This window comes from Pygoscelis adeliae, unplaced genomic scaffold (genome assembly GCF_000699105.1).
Source record: "Pygoscelis adeliae isolate BGI_AS28 unplaced genomic scaffold, ASM69910v1 Scaffold38, whole genome shotgun sequence".
NCBI classification, from domain to species: Eukaryota; Metazoa; Chordata; class Aves; order Sphenisciformes; family Spheniscidae; genus Pygoscelis; species Pygoscelis adeliae.
Window position 1 is genome coordinate 2,421,971 of NW_008825614.1, and position 20,114 is coordinate 2,442,084.

At 42.1% G+C, this 20,114-nt stretch overlaps 1 protein-coding gene across 1 annotated transcript in view; it reads left to right on the plus strand.

Moving 5' to 3' along the window:
- ITPR2 (inositol 1,4,5-trisphosphate receptor, type 2) overlaps nucleotides 1-20,114 on the plus strand; it is a 234,126-nt gene that overhangs the window by 113,315 nt on the left and 100,697 nt on the right. Inside the window, exon 37 of the mRNA XM_009332815.1 lies at nucleotides 318-426. Within this exon, the coding sequence (XP_009331090.1) occupies nucleotides 318-426 (109 nt within the window). The remainder of the gene's footprint in view (nucleotides 1-317; nucleotides 427-20,114) is intronic.

The following is a 20,114-nucleotide window of genomic DNA, read 5'->3' on the forward strand; positions in this document are numbered from 1 at the left end:
ATGTTAAAATAAATACATGGTTACCTTTAAATAAAGAAAGGATGAAATAGCAAGTTTGGATCTTAATCTGGAAGCACTCGTAAAAACTGGATATAGAATTCTGCCTTCTGTATGGGCAGTAAAGTGTGCAAATTGACACAAAAACCTCATAACACCTTGAAAGTCCCATTTCCTTTTTAATTGTGATTTCTCTTGTCTACTTTTATTCCCTTTCCTTGAGGAAAAATATAGTGACAGGCAATTTTTGCATAAAGAAATTGTAGTATGGCTTAGGAACAATGTGCAATGCTCTTTAAGGTTTAATATTTTACTTTAAGGTTGATTAATCACACAAAGAAGCTAATGGAGAAAGAAGAAAAGCTCTGCATTAAAATTCTTCAGACATTACGAGAAATGCTTGACAAGAAAACTAACTTTGCGGAAGAGGTACTGCTACCATTTTAGTATATTTTAGTATTAAGTATAGAACTAATAGCATGGTATTAAAATGTTGGCTCTAGGACAGTAAAAGAATCTGACATGATTTCAATTTCGTACATGTTTTAAAGATAACGTGGTGTCTTAGGAACAATGCGGTAAGGCAGAAAGTAAGATTGGAACAAAAGAAACTATCTGCCTTACATAGTTTTGTATCAGGGACTTGACAAGAGTCAAGGCAAGGAAGATGACATGAATTACCACTAGCGAGTATTACTATATACGATATTTCTGGAGACTGGTCTTCTTATGTCACATCTGACTTTATTCATCATAAGATCAACTGGAAATATAGGGATTTTTAATTGCAAGTGTATAATTTTTCCCTGCTGCCTGTGGTGCCAGACTTTTGTACTCCATACACTTTTTAATGCTCGTAAATGTGTGACGGGAATATGTGATGTTTTAAGCAGAGCTGCCAGTTTTGTGGAGAAGTGACATATTCTGTACTCTGTAAGTGTCTAATTATTTCTTGCACTCCTCTCCCCTTATTGCCCAGTTTTCTGTTGCAAAACCAAGTTTTTCAAATAGCCCTTTCATCTTGCCTGTGCCTTTGGGTATCAGTAGCTAGATTCAGATTTACATGTCAGCTGTCCCTTCTTTTTGAGCCTGATCCATGTGCCTTTTGTGTGGTTTCCTCTTATCTGTATTTCTGAGTATTCCCCAAATTCTTTCAGTATTATTCACTCTTAAACATGAATCATAGAGCTATTATCTAATCTTTCAGTGCCGTCATTTTCATTTGTTCACAGCTGACATGTTTAGTCAAGTATGTTCATGGGTTTCACTTTACCTCGAGAAAAAATATTGATTACAACCCTGTGTCACACTGTTTCACTGTCTTAGGCTTTTACACCCAAATATTTTCAGATACCTAAGCAACAGTGCTTATTCATGTTATTGTACCTGGCAAAATTATCCACCGTTCAGGTATACTAGCTATAAGATTCAATCTTAACCCCAGTCTAACCTTAAGAAAAATAAAGTCTGTGGCGGTTAAGATGTCCATGCCTATTTCTGGGTGTTTGAGATTTTACTTTTAAAGTTAAATGTTTTGGTCCTGTCATATGATGTGATAAAGTACCAACACACTCTTTTTGTTTTGATTTCAACATATGGACATGGGAACATATTGCCCAAGCTTCTAAGCAACCTGCTAGACAGAATAAAAAAAAATCTCAAGGCAGAACAGTGAAATGAAGACAAAGGCAGCAATAGCAAAACATCAGCCTTGCTCTATGCAAAAACAACCAGTGCCTGCAGAGCAAACCAACCTCCTCTTCACCTCCTGCAAAAAATCTAGCTCGAAGAAAAATGTGGTTAGGTCTGGACAGACAGAAATTTTTTTTTAACGTCGTAACAAGAGTTTCACAGATGAAGCAGATATTATTCTTCTTTGTTATTATTCACACTTATTCTAATAGCTTTCTGGGCCCATAATGCCACTACACCACATGGAAAAACTAATTTGCTTTTGTAACTGCATGCTATGATGAACTTTGCCAAACCTCTCCAAAATAGTTGCATAGACCCACCAAAAGTTAACGTCACCTCAGGACTACAGGGAAAAAAAAAGCAGTGCTTTAATGTATGACTTGAAACAAGCAAACAAAAAACTTTCCTGTTTTAATTGCTCTTTGTACCCTGTTGTGGATGCTCATACGAGACTGAGTCGAGCCACCAGAGGGAGTGTGCTCCATTGGTACGCAGGGGCTCTTCACCCAGCCAGCCCAGCCTCTGGTTCTCAGGAGCAGGCAGAGGAGGTGTATGCCCAGACCCCTCGCGTGACCGCCACCATCTCGGTAGGGCATGGTGGGTGGAAGAGCTCTTCGGGAAACAGAATTTCTCCCTTGCGCTTTCTCTTGAGTCCCATAGATTTTACACTGAGGAACGTAATGAATCAGTGCAAACAAATAAATGAGTAAACAAGCTGGTAAGGTTTGCAAGTGCTTCTCTGGCTTGCTACTCTTATGAGTCATTGTTCATGGTATGGACTTCAGAATAGTAAAAATAGCACAATGAATAGCCTCTTGTGTGTGTTTCCAACTTTTTTTTGAACTGTGATCTCACTGCCTGCAAAGTTATTCAGCTATGTTATGCAGATACTAAAAAAAAAAGTCGTAAATATGTAATGGTAATAGCAAAACAAAGCTACAGAGGGACACATGACATTTTGACAGGAAGCCTGAGTTTTTTAATCATTCATCATACTGTATTTTGTGTGATAAATTTGACAGAAATAGTAAACCTCCTGTTTCTGCAGACTTTCCCACAGTGAGAAGCAAGGAAGAAATCATTAAATAGAATTTCTTCCTCTCTCTTTACCTCCCACAGTTGAGATCCAGGTCTGGAAACCTTGCCTTCCACTGTCTTTATCTTTCATTTGACCACTGGAAGGTGGCCTGTTTTCGTTGAACAGGAGGAAAAGATGGCTGTAGTGCTTATTTCACTGTTTTTTATGCCTGTTCCTGTATCCACTGTCTCAACTCTATTGTTGTGCCTCCCCTTGCTGGTGTGTTTCAGGGCTGCTCATGCTCTCCTGACTCCATCCTCAGTTGCCCTTGCAGTCAGCCTCTGAGGCAGCACTTGCTTGTGTGTTGCTTTGCTTAGTGCTGCAACATCTAATCGTGTTAGGAATCAAAGTTTAATTTCAGAAGTTTGATTTAAGGTATATAAATGACACATAAAACCTCTTGGTCATTGCTTGGCTTGCATAAGTAATTGTGGGTGATTATTACTATCTCTCGGAAGTTCTATGTTACGTCCTAGTCCTATTTGTATTGATTAGGTAACTAACTGGAATGAAACTTGATCTACAGCCCATCTCTTACAGAAGGCTCTTCTAGAACAGTGTTAAAACACTTGGGTAAAGCAGTGTGTGGACGAAGTCGACGTTGCCTCTGTTCTGACAGTTACTGTGGTAGAGATAAAAGCCTACTTTAGACTGACTGTTTAAGAAGAGGAACAGGAGAGACAAAGGACTGCGTTTGGACTAGATCTGCCCCATCTATGTTTGTTTTTTTGTTGCTGGCCATTTTTGTACCCATTTTACAAAACCAGAAGGATCTTAGTCTAGAATTTTTGAATTTTTTAAGCAAATCTTTTTTGTCCTTCACCATAGTGCTTGATTTCAGTTTAATTTCTGTGTGAATGCTGCCTCTAGACCTACTTACATGTCTCAGTTTGAATCTAAGTAACATTTCCAAAAGCACCTGAGACACATAGACCACTGATGCGTGTTCACTTTGCAAATGACTGGAGCAGTTTAAAATCAGCATTCTCTTGCTGCCCTGCGAAAGCGACTGTCCCTACAACGGAGCTCGTGGGCCAGGAGGGATGAGTCCTCCCAGCTGCTTCAAGGAGGGTTCAGAAGCTTAAATTAAACCCTCCCTCAGTGAACTGGATGAAGTTGTTGAACTCTTGACCAAAGTGTGTTTGTATGGCAACTTCTTAACTCACTCCAGCTGCTGGCATGTCAATGCCTTGGGCATGGACAACCTTCTGATTTCCCAACTGTTCTTAAATGAGGTCAGCATCTCTGGGGGGAAAAAATACTCTCTCTGATAGCGTGTGTATATGACAAGTTCAGTGTAACAATATTGGCTGATCAGAGTATTAATGGATGATAGTGCATTACAAAATATGGCAGAATCCAAGCCTGTATACCCTGCCAACTTGTAGTTCCTAAGGGAAACACTATTATAAATAGATTGAACCCTTCAGTAAGGGTTACTTGTGCTGCAGAACACAGACTTTATACTTTTTTCCTGCTTTAGGTGTTGAACTACAGTATAAATAATTGAAAACTGCATTTTTAAGTGTCAGTAGAACAAAGACTGTAAGCTGCTTAATTGTCAGAAGTAAGTAGCTGTGCTTTTTGCCTTTTTTGGAAAAAATTATGAAAAACGTTGTCTAGCTCTTACACGTTTGCACTAGCTTCATGATTTAAAATCATAGAAGTAGCTTTGTAGCCTTTCGTTTTGCAGTGTTAACGTTTCTGCATTCCACTTTAGATATGAAATGTAAGCTGTCCTCTCCTCTTTGTTTTCAGCAACAGCACCAAATATACATGTGAAAAAATAGTACAGCTTCGGTGTAAATACAAATGTATTTTATTCCTGATGATAAGATGTAGTCCCTCATATGGCCGCTATCGGCTCTTGGTCATTTTGTGCCAGAAGACCTAAGTCTTTTCATGGAGTTGACAAAACTCCAATGAGTTTGTCAAAAGCAATTGTCCCAGTTCATGAATGTATTGATCTACCAGTCAAGCTGAAACCAGTAGGAGCTGCAGATCTTTTTCTGCTGTGAAAAATGGTCTCAATGTGTCTTAGAAGCCAGGAGATGTTGCTGGGAGCCACTGCAGTGTCCCAGTGTTGCAGCTCTTTGAATCAAAGACATTCTCAATTTAAACTGCATTCTATTCTATAGCCTCATCTTTTCAAGATGATTTTACTTATTTGCATCTGTGAATTAGGCAGCATTCAGATAAATAGCATATGTAGGTAAAAATAAAGGGAAAAAAGAGAAGAATTCTGAATACGTGGGGCTTGCTTGAATGTATTGTACCTGAAAAGGATGCTTTTTTTAAATGGGAGGAAGAACAGGATCTAAAATTCCTTTATTTGTGTTACTACTCGCATTTTGGATTAGTGGCACTGCAGGCATTCTGAAGAATTAATTTGATTTTTCACCATTTCTGCTGCCTGTTTTATTTGTGCTCATTTATAGAAATGCCTATGCACTAGCCTGTTTTTTCTCGTTGTCAATAGGCCATTCTCCTCACTAAGCTCAGTGTGGCTGTAAGGTAATAGGGGGTTAGAAATACTACAGGAGAACATTTAAGCTCAATGCTGTTTATATTGAATTTTTTTAAAAATCACTTGAACATTTCAGCTGGTAAAGGACATTTTTGCAGTATCCTGCATTAAAAACTGTCTCCTTAGGAAAATAGCCACAGTCTGTGGGGGGACTGGAGGTGCGGGGAGGAAGAATGTTTGGTTACCTCTAGCAGTGCCAGCCTGGTTGCCGTGGCCAGCGCGTACTTCTGGTACTGCCAGGAAGCCGCTGTTGTGGCTTTGTCGTGGTGGTTAAGTGATGAAGTACGGCAGAAAGGTCAAACACTGCTGGGACAAACCCCTCCATCTGTGCGATGGTTTACGTCAAGGTGGTGGTCTGTTGCAGAACCTAAGCCTGCACTGATTCATTGCAGTGGAGGATTCAAGCTTTGCTATTGCTGTGAATCCTCCAAGCCTGTAATTGCAGCGGCAGGAGCATCAGAGCTTTCAGATACGCAAGACTAAACACTAAATGTGGTCAGACCCTTGAAGTGTGGTAATTTCTCATTATACCCATACGCTGACATTTTACAAGCCAAAGAAATAAAACCTACAGAGAAACAAACCAAGGCAGTTTCACTTTTCCCCCCTTTAGGCTTCAAGCTGGAATAATTAAGCACAGAGATACCGCAAGGCATGTGATACTGTTGTTTGTGCTAGCTAGGTGTTGTTAGCCATAGTGCTTAGTGCCTCAGGCCATCGGCCACTATGGCATGTTGTTACTACTGCATGTTCCTGGCGCTTTGACAGGAGGTATCAACTAGACTATTCTGAAGTAGCATCCCTCATCTTTACAGTATCCCTTATCCCTCCTGTAATGTGCATTGTTCTGGACTAAAGGAGAGTACTGCTGTACACTGTGGGGGACAACCCCCAGATAATCTGCTGGGTTTCCAATCACATACATTTACAGAGAGATTTATTTTGTTGCCAGTGCAAAAACCTGTAAGTACTTGGTATATGAAAAGCAGGACTTCTTTTTAAGGGGAGATTTTTTTCTGTAAGTAACAGGCCTCAGAGATTTGATCCAGCTTTGGACTGTCACCTGCTTGTGTTCAGAAGCCTGTTCAAAGCCACTTTACTTGGGCCAGTTGTGAGGTGCTTATAGTGGTCTGTGTCAAGGATAGTTTCAGGCAGAGTGCATTGGTCTTGTTGACCCGGACAAGAACTTTAAACTGAAAGTCATATATCAAGGACAGGTAGGAGACAGCACTTCTGACCTCTTATGAAGTGTTACGTCCTGATCTAGTGAAAGGCAAGAGCGCTTTAATCTGCTGCGGTGGGAGTGAAGCACATGCCTAACTACTTTGCAGGACTGGGTGCATTCATGCTTTCACCCTCTCTTTCATATGTATAATTGTTAACTGTCACTGTGATCCAAATATACTATCTCCAGAGACTTAAAGGTACTTCTAGCTCAAGTGATAGTTGAGTGAGCAATGGTGTTCACTACTCACTGGTACTTATTCTTCTTTGTTTCAAAACCTTGGTTATTTTTTGTTTGTTTGTTTGTTCTCCAAGTCACAAACAAATCTAGTAGCAGGGTGCCAAGGCTGAAAAAACACATGGTTGTAAACACATTTCTTTCAAAAGATTGTAGCCTCTCAGCAGCTCGTATTTATCAAATTTTAAGAATATGGTATGTTGTTAACCAGTGTTGTTTCAGAAATACTAAGCCCCAAATCCTGATTGATAAATTGTTTTGGCACTTGTATCATCTGCCTTTCTCACATATATGATCTTTCCTCTAAAGGAGCATCTGATACTGTAAAATATTTTTTCTGTAGATACCGATTTAAACAGCATCAGCCAAAACAATAACAAACTGGAGTAGCTTGTTCCTTGCTCTGAACTTCAAATGACCAACTTCTGCTCTGGAATTTCCCGTTTACACAGTGTATGTGACATAAGGATGCTCCTTGTTTTCCCCTTCTTTTTTCATATCAGTTCCTTTCTGTGGATCTGATCTTAAGAACAGCAAACCAGCAAGGTTTTAACTGCCTGCAAACTGTTTGGCATCCTTCTCTATTACTTTTAGTTAAAAACGAATGGAAAAGAGTGCAAGGGAAGAGAGCTGTTTAACAAATGAAACCTTCAGAGCTCTGAATACGATTCATCTCACCTTACTCAGGTACAAAATTCATGGAACTGATCAGGATCCTTTATGTGAACAACAACAATTGGATTTTATTTTTGTTGTTGTTTTGAATACAGGTGGGATGGATTTCACTAAAGACTTCAGTTCACCAAGAAGTTAAATTCCATGCTCACTATAACTATTTGAATCAAATTCTACACCATGAAGGCACCAGGATAAAAGTTTTCTTTCTGTCTGGTTTTATTTGTATATCTTAAATCATTAATAAAGCAGCCAAGATTTTTAGGAATTTAGTAGAAGGTTCTAGCAGATACTAGATTGGCAAGGGGCTAGGTAAATGACCAAAGGTATCTTGTAGGTTAATATGTAAAATGAGTCAGCAGTTTTATCATGTGGTTCACGTCTCCAGGTGTGTGGAGTTTTGTGTGAGGATATATTCATATGCATAAATATAAATATTTATTTTAGATGATATATTCCTATCCCATCTCTTTTTTTAATGAGCAGCATATTGCCTCCATGGTGGAGTCATATTAGAAGACAAGTATTTGAATGTGCATTCTGTGTCCTACCATATTGTTCTGTTTTTAACAGAGTAGATGTTCTTGCTTAGAATATAAAGTGTCTGATATGCGTTAATGCTCTCAGAGTTACTTAACATGAGGAAAAATGTAATTCCCACGACCACCCTAATTTTAGTGATTGGTGCTTGTTTAAAGTATCCAGTTGACATCCCAAGAGTCCTGTGTCTGTGCTTATTCGCAAAGCAGGAGCAATTCACATGGGTGCAATAGGGTTTTCCTACCCTGCCTGTCCGATGCTGGGAGGAGCAACGCTGAGGTGAGAAGGGGAGTTCAAAGGAACATGTGACTGATGAGTATGGGGAGAGAAACAAATTGCAGGCATCCTGAAGTTTGGGATAGTTGTAGTTTTTCTTGGGAGTTAGGAGAATAACACCACATAAACCTTTCTCCTGACTGAGCCTGGAGGATGTTTCTCCCCACACACCTCCCGCTCCCTTTGAAGTATTAGTTGCTATACAGAAGGTCCAAATTGCTGAGCAGTTTCTGTATCGCTGCCGGGTGATGTTTGTAATTTTTACTGGTGAGCACAGAGGAGTGCTGCAGTATCGCAGAGACCACTGTGTGGCAACTGTGGACTTTTCAAAAATGTCTCCCGTCTGTGGGAGCAGATCAGCTGCTGCTGCTGCTGCTTCTGCACAGCTGAATTCCTGCAGCAGTCAAATGTCTGCAGTCGTGGAGGGGGCGAGAGAAAATGTCTCCTTTGGTCTTGAATTTCCTTGGAAGAGGAAAAGGGTTCTTTTGTTTTCTGTTTTTTTTTGTTGTTGACTGTCACAAATTTGCTGTTGCTTTATTTAATATGTTTGAGCAACAACCCTGTTTGTACTTTGCAGTCGCACCAGAGATAGCAGTGAGCAGAATTCAATGCATTGTATTAAGGATGGCCAATGAATATTTATGATAGACCTAGGGAGCCAGTAATAAAAATGAAATCGGCATGATGCCACTAGATCCAAATCTTTGATCTCTGTTTTAAGAGAAAATACAATAAAGCAGGGGCTAATGGACTCATTATAGTGGAATGGTTAGTTATGGTTAGTTAGGGCAGTGTGAATAGGTGGCGTTACATAAACTGCTTTAGTCCAAGATTTACGATTCAGAAAAGTGTTTCAGGAACTGAGTTTCTACAAAAAAACTCAGTTTATGATATTATTTGGTTTAGTCGGTCCAAACACAAAGAACTAAAGATGTATCTCTTTCAGGTATCAGAATGGGCAATGCTCTTACCTTACTGGGGGAAGCAAAAGCAGTAAGAATCGGCAAGGCCCTTCTACTCAACCTCTTTCTGTGCTTCTGCTCCTCCTCTGTCACCGTGTGAGCAGGTAGGGAGGGCTGAGCGTGAGGGACAGCAGGAAGGTGGAAATTAGATTCTACTCCAACCAGACTGTTTTGCTGGATACCAGATGTGAGGGGACACTTGGGGTTATCAGCAGAGAGGGGAAGGCTCAGGGTTCTGCATCACCCAGGAGGAGGATGCAAGGGTCCTGGCTGGAGACGTATGCCCCGGCTGGAGCCACCTATCTCCACTGGGAGCAGGGAAGAGACTACTGCAATGTGCTGAAGCAGCTTTGGGGAAGCCTAATGAAGGAGTCAGTATTTGATAGGGACGGGGAGCAGGAGCGAGTGAGCTATTTTTCTTTTTAATGGTTGCAATTACTTGCTTAACATCCCTGACACACTAAGCAAGACGCAGAGGAGGGTTGATTCCAGGCCGTAGATGAAAGCTGATCTTGAAGTCCCTGTCTAGCCAGACATGAGGAGGAAATGGAAACTCACTGTTTTCCGATTTGTTTCATACTGATGTAATTTTTAAGGGACTTCATCACTAATGACATCTGGCAAGGGATTAGTCCGTAATGTGGTCCAACTCCCCCCTCTCCCCCTTTTCAAGAAAAAGAAAGTATATGCTATATTGAACTTTGGAAAACAGCTATTAAGCAACCACAGTAACTGCTTCTGATAGGATTTTTTTTTGTCTGATGAGGATTTTACCCAGTATGTTTGGCCTTGGAGGAGCGCCTGGATGGTATTGCCAGCTGGAATTGTCAGAGCTGCTTTGTCTTCTGTCCCAGGAAAACAGAAGCCTGGCGGGCAGTCACTCTCGCTCTTATTTCATATCCCTGCTTAGTCAGAGTTGCCAACCCCAAGCACTGAAAACCCTGAGTCAGGCCACAAACAAATCACGAGATTTGGCTTGAAAATCATGAGATTTTTTAATTACAAGTAGTTTATTTGGGATTTCTTTGAGTCTTTAGTGTGTCTGTTCTTCCAATTTTATTCTACAAATCCCAGAGCTTGAAATATGCTTTACTGAATTATGCATGTGTTTGTTTACTTAAATGAAAGCCAGGTTCATTTATGGTTACCTGACCTCTGGAGGTCGTGGGGAAAAGACCAGAATATCTAAATGATGTGCGTTGACCAGGCTGCTCAATGAGGGGCCTGTTCTGGAGTTGGTGATTGCCCTGAGGATTATGAGCTTAATTATCTTGGTGTCACTTTGACCCCTAGGCTTTTTGCAGAGAGCTTTTTTGTTGGGCAGAGCCTGAAAGTGTTCTTTCAGTTTATGGCAATGAACACTTTGTGCAGGTTGTGCCTTGTTTACCTTGCAACAGCTTTTCATGGGCAGCACGTGGCACCTTGCCAGTGAGGCCCGATTAATCCATTTTCTTCCCACTGCAATTTCACCATCGCTCGGGTCTTGCTCAGAGGGCACACGTGCAAAGGCTCTCTGCTGTACACAGAGCATGACGTGCTGACACGGCGTGGATGTCAGCGAGAGGCTGTGCTGGCTCTGAGCTGGCTGAGCTGTGAGACAAGGAAACGTGCTCTGAAGGTTTGGACTAGTGTTGGTAACTCCAGATGCAGAGCTGTCATTTGGGGTTGGGGAGAGGACCTTGTCACTCTGAAAATTCCTGTTGGCAGAGTTGTCCAAAACATTTTGTCCCCAAGTACTGAGCAGTTACACTAGCGATGTCTCCTTATATTCCATTTTCCTGCAAGCCTTTTACACCCTCCCCTCCTTTTTTTTTTTTTTTACCACCTTCCTCCTCTTTCCTGCAGAAAACTTGATTTTTTGACTCCTTAGTTGTATGTGGTAGCATTGTGTCCCAGTAGCCCCACGTCCAGTAGGGCTGGATGCCAGTCTGTCTGTCTCAGCTGCAAAAGAAATTTATATAACCTTGACTCTCAGGTCTTTCAGTATGAAGACTTCTTACTGACTCCAGGTGAACAACAAGCTTCGCTTGAACCAGGTGTTTTCTCAGCTATGACCAGCTAGAGGTTCTCAGCTCTAGGGTTCCCCCCAGGCCACGCTACTGGGTGCAGTTTAGCCCTTTAGGAAATCAAACTCTTCTAAATATACAAATATTTGACCGTGGCTCTCTAAAAATGAAAATCTTTGCATTTAAACAAATGCTGGAAGACCTGCATGTTGTTGGGAAGTTCTTCCTCTTTTACTAGTCAGGGCAGTTTTTTCAAAGGGGCTAGAAATGTCGCTGGAGAATAGAATATACAGCCTGAGCTCCCTTGATTTTGCGAAGAGACCCATATTAACTAGGTTGCTTTTGTGAGGCAGAGGAAATAACAGTGGTAATTCACTGCTAGCAATAAAGTGGGTGATGGTCAGTAAATTTACCCTGGATGGCACAGAGGATTGTTCTGGTTATATGTCAGTCTTTATTAAATTTGTCCTGGTTGTTGCTAGCATTTTGTTCGTGTAGTCATTTTAATTCTGACAATAAAACTGACGATAAGGACCTAGAAGGGGCCGTTTGAAAAATGGAAGTTGAACAGTTTAAGCTGTCCTTTTCTTCTTTTTCTTCATATTTAAATATTCTTACAGTGACTAATGTCATGCATGGGAAAAACTCAGATTTTGTTATTTGAGTTTGGATTTTTGTTCTGGTGCGGTGTGGAAATGTTTGCATGAAAAAAACCCCAAACCTCAGACAGAGTAACAAGTTTAAGAGATTACTTTGGGCTGTGGTGTGCTTAGTCAGAAACGAGTAATTTCTATTGCAGAAGTCTGGGCAAAGTGCTACCTATTTCTGCCTGTGTGTGCAAATAACCTGCTTATGCCACACAGCCAAAGGAAAGGGAGTCAAATGAGAGCAGTGCTGGCTGCGTTTGAGCATGCCGAACACGCGTGTTGAGCTAGGATTAGGAGGTGGCAGATGAACTGACTCCTTCTGGAGTCCTACCTGATGCTCTGTGAGGTTGGTTAGAAGGGTTTGCCCTCTGGAATATGGTCTGCAGAGAATTGCTTGACTTAAATGAAGCTGTTTATATAAACAGATTATTTCCATACCTATGATACTGAAAGAGCTTGTTTTAACTCAGTAGCAAATTCTAGCATACCAGGTAATCTAAATACAGGTCTTTTACTTCCTTTTAAAAAAAAAAAAAGAAAAAAACAGGAAGTCAACTAGTTGATATATCCTTTAATTCAACGTGTATTTAACCTAATTTTTAAACACTAAACAATTTGAAACAGGAAAAAAAAATTCCCTTGAATTTTTAAACCACCTCTCTCTTTCCTATTTTTGCACATAGTTTTTCCTTTTCTCTATGTTTTGTTCTGATTTTTAGCTGAAGAAAGAGTTTCTTTGAGAGCAGGAAAGGAAGTGTTGCTGGGATGATGTTTTCTTTTGAACTAGCCAACAGTTTATGGCTTGTGTGTCTTTAAGTTCAGTACTTTGATCGCTATCTGTCTGTTTTGCTACTAAGCCCCATGTAGTGTGATTTTACTATTGAGCCAGCTGGGGCTCTGCCCCATGCGAGAACCATGAGGTAATAAAATCAGTAAATGAAAAGTGGTTTCTCAAGCCCTCTGCACGATTCTGAACTATTAATTTCCCACTGCAGCTTTGCCAGCTGAAAAGTAGCTGCTTTATTGCCCTGGACTACGCCATGCACGTACATCTCCATCTTCCAGCAGGGGCCTCCAAAGCCACAGAAGGTGGCAAACCAGCCGCCGGGCAGCTGCAGCAGCGCACAAAGGGGCTCTTTCAGACACGTTCTTGCTGGAAAAGCACATGTGCAGCTAAAACAAGTTACAGTGCCCATCTGACTTGAGCAAGAGCCACCCTGGGGAAACTCTTATTTTTTTTCTGAAATTGTTGAATAGATACAGTGCCCTAATGGTTGTTTCTGACTTGATGAACACTGTGTCTGGGCCCAGGACTTAGTTCATTCTGGATTTTTCTGTTGTGAGAAGGGTTGCTGAAGGACAAGGGAGGGGAACTGATCTCCCCTCTGACGGGCTACTTGAATACAGCATCGCTTTTTGCCCCGAGGCGCTGCCCAGTGATGTACTGTTGCTGTGCACACGTGTCAGTGCAGCAGAGGGTGCTTTTAAGTATCACAAGCTAGCTCCCGTTTTGGGCTTCTCTCCAGAGGACCGAATGACTCACCTTCAAAGGTCTCTCTGAAAGTGGAAGCAGGACTTTGTGTATGACAGTGCAGAACCTAGAAGCTGGCAGGGTGCCCATTTTCTCCTCCTTGTATCAAGCAAACAGTGTGCTCCTGGGCTTTGTGAATGAAAGATTTGTTGGGAAAAAAAGGTATGAAGTCTTAACAGACACTGATTTAGTAAGCTTGGCTTTGGATTATCTACATAAATTCTTGTTCTGAAGTTGGCTTCTATTGGGAAAAAGCATGCTTTTTAAAATTTGCTGAAATGTTGGCTCACATGAAAAGAGTGACTTCTTGAGTTGTGCAGACTTCAGAGACGCTTCCTGCTGTGTTGGCCAACTTGACTTGCAATGCCCGTTCTCCTGAAGGAAGAATTCTGGGCCAAGGTGGCTCTGAAAACCTGCAGCCCAAGAGGGTGATCCAAGAAAAGACAAGGTGCAGGGGCTTTGTACATAGTACCCTTCCTTGCAAACCTCCCTGTGGGATGCAAGCACTGATGCTGAGCACGGGTGGGGTGGCTAGCAGCTTCCAAGTCAGTAAGCTGGATGTCGGTATGAGACCGGCACAAGTTCAGATGTGTGTTAATCCTGCGCTCCTCCCAGCGCCCAACTGTGATCTGTGGGCGTTATATTTAGCGATGCAAACCTACAGATGGTGACACTGGTAGGAACCCCCTTGCCTGAAGTGGATCTAGCTCTCGTCTTTGACACGGGGAGGAACACGTTTTATCCCCAACCGCTAATACGTATCCATTATTAAATAGTGCCTGCCTTGTTTGTGGAGAATCGCTCCAGGTGAATGACACCTGGTGCTATAAGTATGCGCCAAGCCGGAGAGGGCCGTCAGCCAGACCTCGCTGCACGTGCTCAGCTGCTGCGCAGGATGAAAGCCGGGCACGGGTGGGAGAGCAGGACGTGGGAGAGCAGTGACCCGGCCTCTGGCCGCCCTGCAGCGCTGCGGGGCGGGAGGCAGGGCGGCAGTCAGCCGGGTCGGGGCTTGCCCGGTATAAATCACATGAGCTGTAAAACTTTAAATTACGAAAATATTTTGAGGTCTTTGAGCATGGTAATTGGAGCTATATATTCAACTTTGTTTTTAACCTGACACTTTATAATAGCTGTTCCCCTAAAGCAAGTTTTTGGGGTTTTTTTTTTACATTATTGAATATCCCTTAGTGAAGCGAATTAGCAATCAGTCTGGAAAATATTTAAGTAGTACAATCACATTATTTACACAGACACTTCCATTGTGCAGAGTTCTCTGTGTTCCCAAATATTTGTAGGATCACTTCCTCAGCTGTCAACATTCACACTCGAGCCTCCCTCTTTAGTAAAGCTCTATATGAAAATCCGTTTAGGCCAATAGAAAGACTTGCCTTGATTTCACTGTGCTTTGGATCAATCCCTAAATATGCAGGTCACAATCTGAAACCTGTGTGGACCTCAGAGCTTTATTATTTGCCTACTGCTTGACTGCCACTTTTGTTTAAATGGGGGAGGGGGACGATCGTGACCGGCATGAGATAAGCTGCTGCTGCTGCTGCTGCTGCTGCTGCTGCGAGACACTAGAAAGCGAATGGGTTGATTCGCTCTGCACACGAATTGATAAATTGCTCCCGTAATTCCGGCAGGGATATTTGCATTGCGTGTACATCCTCGCGCCGCCAAAAAGAGCCTGAAATTAAGCATTATGTAACCTGGCTTGAGCAGCAACAACAGCAGCAGCGACAAAAGGAAACAAACAACAATCCCTCCTCCTCCTCCTCCTCCTCTGCCCTCCCGTTGCCAAAAGATCACAGAACAAGGTTTTGTCGCTGCTTGGCGGAGGGGCTTCGGTCCTCCCCTGGTTTGCCCTTGCCTCCAAAGGCAGTTTTGCAGGCAGCGAAGCTGAGCCTTCGGGTTTCGGGATGATTGACAGGCTAGTCGTCAAGAGGCTGACGGTTTTGGCAGAGGATGCTGGTTTGCAGACACTGAAGTTTGTGCATGCAGGTGGCCTGTTAGGACTCCTCATAAATTATTTTACACGTGAGACTCCCTAGCGGCGTTACACAGGGGTATCTGTATGAAGCCGCAAACGTTCTTGCCGTAAACCTCGTGCCTTTTGTCCATTTCTCTGCAAAAAGGTCCTGTGACTGCGGGGGGGGACACGACACGACCAAAACGTGGAGGAACTGGGGCAGCTTAAAATTTAAGCAACAATTTTTATTAATAAGCAGCTGAGGAGCAAATTGACATAACAGAGCTGAAAGAGAAGCGATTCCCCCATCCCCACCCCGTAACATTCACCCCATCTTTTCTCCAAAGTACGTTTTGAAATTTCATCATTCCTCCCCTGATGGAAGCTAATGTTCATTGTCTTGCCCTTGAAAAGAATAATATTGCTGCCCAGGAGCTGCGAAGAAACCAAACCCTCTGAAATTTTAAGCTGTATTAAATCTTCCCTGCTTTCCAAGGGCCCGAATATACTGTTTACAGGCAGTCTGATTGCATGGCAGTCAAAACATTTTCTTCTTAAACATTTCCCCTGCCACCACTATAGTAAGAAAATAGCCCTTTATAAAGCTGCGCTTGCAACAAAACCTAATGTTTGATAAGATCAGGTATACTGGTTGTGCATTTGGGGAATATTCAGCAAACAATATCACTTTATATGATACACATTCTATTATCCTGTATTTATTATATTTCCGAGAGGAAGTTATTGTTGGAGTCGCTTTTTTATTAATAAGCATCACAAAATGGTATTTTTTCTGGTGTTTAGAGGTTTTTCTCTTCTATTTCTCTTCCTCTGTTCTTTCACTTCATCTCTATACACGCAGTTAACATACCAAAGTTTAAATATACGTTGTGATGTATAGTTATATAACCCTGTCTTGCAAAGCGCTGAAAAATGAACCCTGGCTTTATCTTCTGACTATTTCTTAAAACTAACAGTTTTTGTATATAATCTAGCACTATCAAAAGACAGGGGGAGGCATGCTGCAGCTACGTAAGGATCATTTTGCACAAATCAGAACAAAAATAATACAAATCATACCCCAACAAATATCATATGCTACATTTCTGCTAGCCAGCAAGTCTTAAATCCAGAGTGTATAAATGTGTTTCCTAATGAGTGGATACTGAGTTGATTTAATGAGTTGGTGATGCAGCCGGTGACTGCTCATTATCATCAGAGAATTTAACTTGCTGCAGCAACTCGGAAAATAAATGAGTGTAGCTCGGACTGGACCGTGCTGTGAGTGAAACAAGAACTTTTCCTCTGTGCAGCTTTAGCAGTCTCCTGCTAAAGGAGACTTTTCTCCTGCTTCATAGTAGCCATTCTGAGCTGCCTGTAGGATCCTTTTAGCATCCATCGCTAATCCATCCAAGGAAGGGTAAGGAAGTGGTCCCAGACCCTGCCTCTCATGAGCAGAGGCAGTGCCCAAACAGGTAAGCAGAATCGGAGGTCTCGACGGCTGGAGATTAGCAACATGCTCCCTCTCATAATAAAGGACCGTTCTTCTCCCAAGCTGTGGCGAGAGAATATCAGGACTCCAGTTATCATCTAACAAGCATTACAGGAGATAAAGGAGCTCTAAAGGTGCGGAAAGCTCTAAATAGAACTTGAGCAGGTCAGATCGCTAATGAATGAGAGCAAGTCAGGAGTCCTGGTTAGCTCCGCTGGTGACTTCGTATGGTGTTAGACTGGTCGAATGAAAACACGTTGTTCAGATACCACTTACGGAAAGAACATAATGAAAATCTTCACGTTTTGATAGTTTTTGCCAGGGCTTCATTCCTTAGGTATCAATGTGCCCTTAGAGCTGTGGGTTAGTAGGTACTGCAGAAGCACAGCACATAAATAATAACAATGAGATTTATTTTAGAGTTGGTAGAAAACCAGTGTCCCTCTAGTTTAGGGTATAAATACAGTAGAAGAGGTTTGTGTGTTTGCACTTCAAAACAAAGGTTCTTTATCCTTACAATATACAATTAAAGATAAAACTGATTAATTTTCTCCCTCCCTGGTGCAGAGTTTTAAAATCTGGTTCTGATTGCTCGTGCTTTGCTGCTGTTGCATGATTTTTACACAGTGCTGGAACTCAGAGATGTATGCAATGAAACTTTAAAACTGTGTCGAGTTTTGGAAATGTTCACCTGTTTTTTTTTTTAAAGCCAACCTACAGAGGATTTTAAAAATAGACCAAGTCCTCCTGGAATTCAATTACAGATGCCTGCCAGCTGCTTCCCCTGCCTGGGACCCGCATTTCTAGCTTCTCTGTTCCTCTGGATGTTCCTTGCAGGGGAACAGCCCGTGTGACATGACTGATGAACAGACAGATTGGAGAGAGAGGTGCTTGGGTATGGACTCCCCTGCCATCCCTCCATCCCACCTGCTGCTTGGGCTGTCCTTTCATAGTCACGATTTGAGCTGTGCGATTGTTGTACAATGTGGATACCGGCTGTGCGGCTACTGCTGGGACTAGCACTTTATTCTCAGGCTATGTGCAATGGCTTTTTGAAAAGCTTTTTATTTAGGCCCTGTAGCACTGCATCTTACAAAAAACATTATAAGAATCCCATCTTCTTGGATCTGTATTCTGGCTGAGTTCACAGGCACACATTATATCCCCCATTTGCTAAAACACTGAAGTGCAGACCCTGAGCAAAAACCGCAGGCTTCATTTCCCCAGAAAATATACGCAGATTGTAATATATTTGCCCATAAATGCATATATGCTGGATTCTCCCATAATACGGACCCTGCCCTTAAGGAATTGTTTCCAAACTTGTAGTGCAGGGTCAGGGGAAAAAAAAATAAAATCTGTGCTTACTTATTAAATTACACGTACTCTCTTTTGTTGTGTATCATCCTTTTTGGTCTGGTCGCAGATGATTCAGCTGTCCGGTTCCAGGAGAACATTTTCCAGCAATGTCGTTTGGATGTAATCCTCTTTCTGGTATTGTCCTGTTTTACCCCCATAGGCTTTCTGAGCGTGTGTGCCCATCTGTGTGTGGCTGTGGCAGGAGCTTTCCATCCAGTCTAGCTGTCTGCAGGATCTCACTGGTTCTGTGCTGCCTTGCTCTCTTGGGTATCGTTTTACTCTTTGATTGGGAAGAATATGGTTTGAGGGTTTGTGGCAGAAATTCATTTACTAATTCATAGGGGAGGGAAGTGGGGGAGGGGAGGGAAGGGAAATAATTCTTTGGTACAGAACAACAATCCTCCAAGGACATAGTTACAGCATTTCTTGTTAAAGTACAACGTGTTTGTTTTCAAATCGTGTAGAAAATGCAGTGATTCTGTGGCTTAGGCTATTGCATTCTTAACACACAGCTATGATGCTGGGCCAGATACAGCTGTTCCTGGGCTGAGCAGTTCCCTGCTTCATGTCTGGTCCCACTGATTTCAGGGGAAGCTACTTATTTACACGTCTTCACGTAACATGACATTGCTGCCTGACAGCTGGAGACATGAAGTCGAACGCTATGTTTTGATTTGAGATTTCTCAGTGATTTTTAATTTTGATGCAGGGATCCCACCAGAACTGCATTTAATTAAGAACCTGATCCATAGCTCCAGGATGTGCCTGCTTCCAGCATGCATTGCTGCCCTGCATTAGGGATCCCTAGACTAGCTCCACATTAACTCATTAACTAATTTCACTAGCAGCATTGTGCAGCTTCCCTGCATGGTGCTGTCTTGTTTCGTGTTTTCTGAGGTTCCTCTCCGTAGTGTTACATGGATGCACCCACAGGCTCTCAGGAACTGAGTTCAGATTTGGTGTTAAAATTGAGCAGTTGTTTGCTGTTTGATATGTAGATTTTATTTCTTTTTCTTCATAAGATTTTAAGCTAGGTTAAAGGTCGATGCTTCCAAATTTTATTTTTAAAGGAGCCCGATACCTGTGTGATAAACGTGATGAAGCTGATGTCTGAGAAGCAGAAGCGCACATAGCGAGTCAGTGGAGCTGACAGATTTCAAAGGGCTGTAGCTGGTTGTGTAAGCCACTAGCTTGGATGGTTTGATGTAATGCTGTTTCCAGACAGTGTGGGGATTGCATGTGCCAGTGCTGTGTGTTGCCAGACAGAAACCACAGCAATTCACCCTCAACATAATTACCACCTACAGCAAGGCTAGCAGCTTTTAAACGAGGAGGAGTGGGATTCTTTCTCTGGGAAAACATCAAGGAGTTTATGTCTTGCTGTAAATCTACCTAATCTCTTCATTAGAAGGGCAAGGAATAGCAACAAACCTCAGCCAACATTGCACATAATGAAATATTTTTTAAAAAACTCTCTTTGATGTTAAACTGTAGCACAGGCAGAATCCAGAAAAATCAGGTGGCACTTCTTACAGCTCATACAGCGTTAGCGATGGTTTTGGACGTGTGGCATAGCTTCTGTTACATGCGGGGCTTTAATGTGCATTTTCAGTACCTCGTTTCCCTCTATCTGGATGCTAAGATTAATATTATTATAATTATAGCTCTAGCCGTTTACAGGCTTCTTTTGGATGGTTGTTTACTTAAAATACCCAGGAACATTGTTAGAGGGGAAAATACCGTGTTATTGAGGTTGCTTGTGTGTGGATTGCAGGGGGGTCATGTCCTTCATGGAGTGCAGATGCGCAAAAATAGATACTTGGGATTTGATTGTTTTGCTGTGCTGATAGGAGCGACAGATTAGGGAAATGTAAGGTGGCTTCCTTTGTACCTGATCC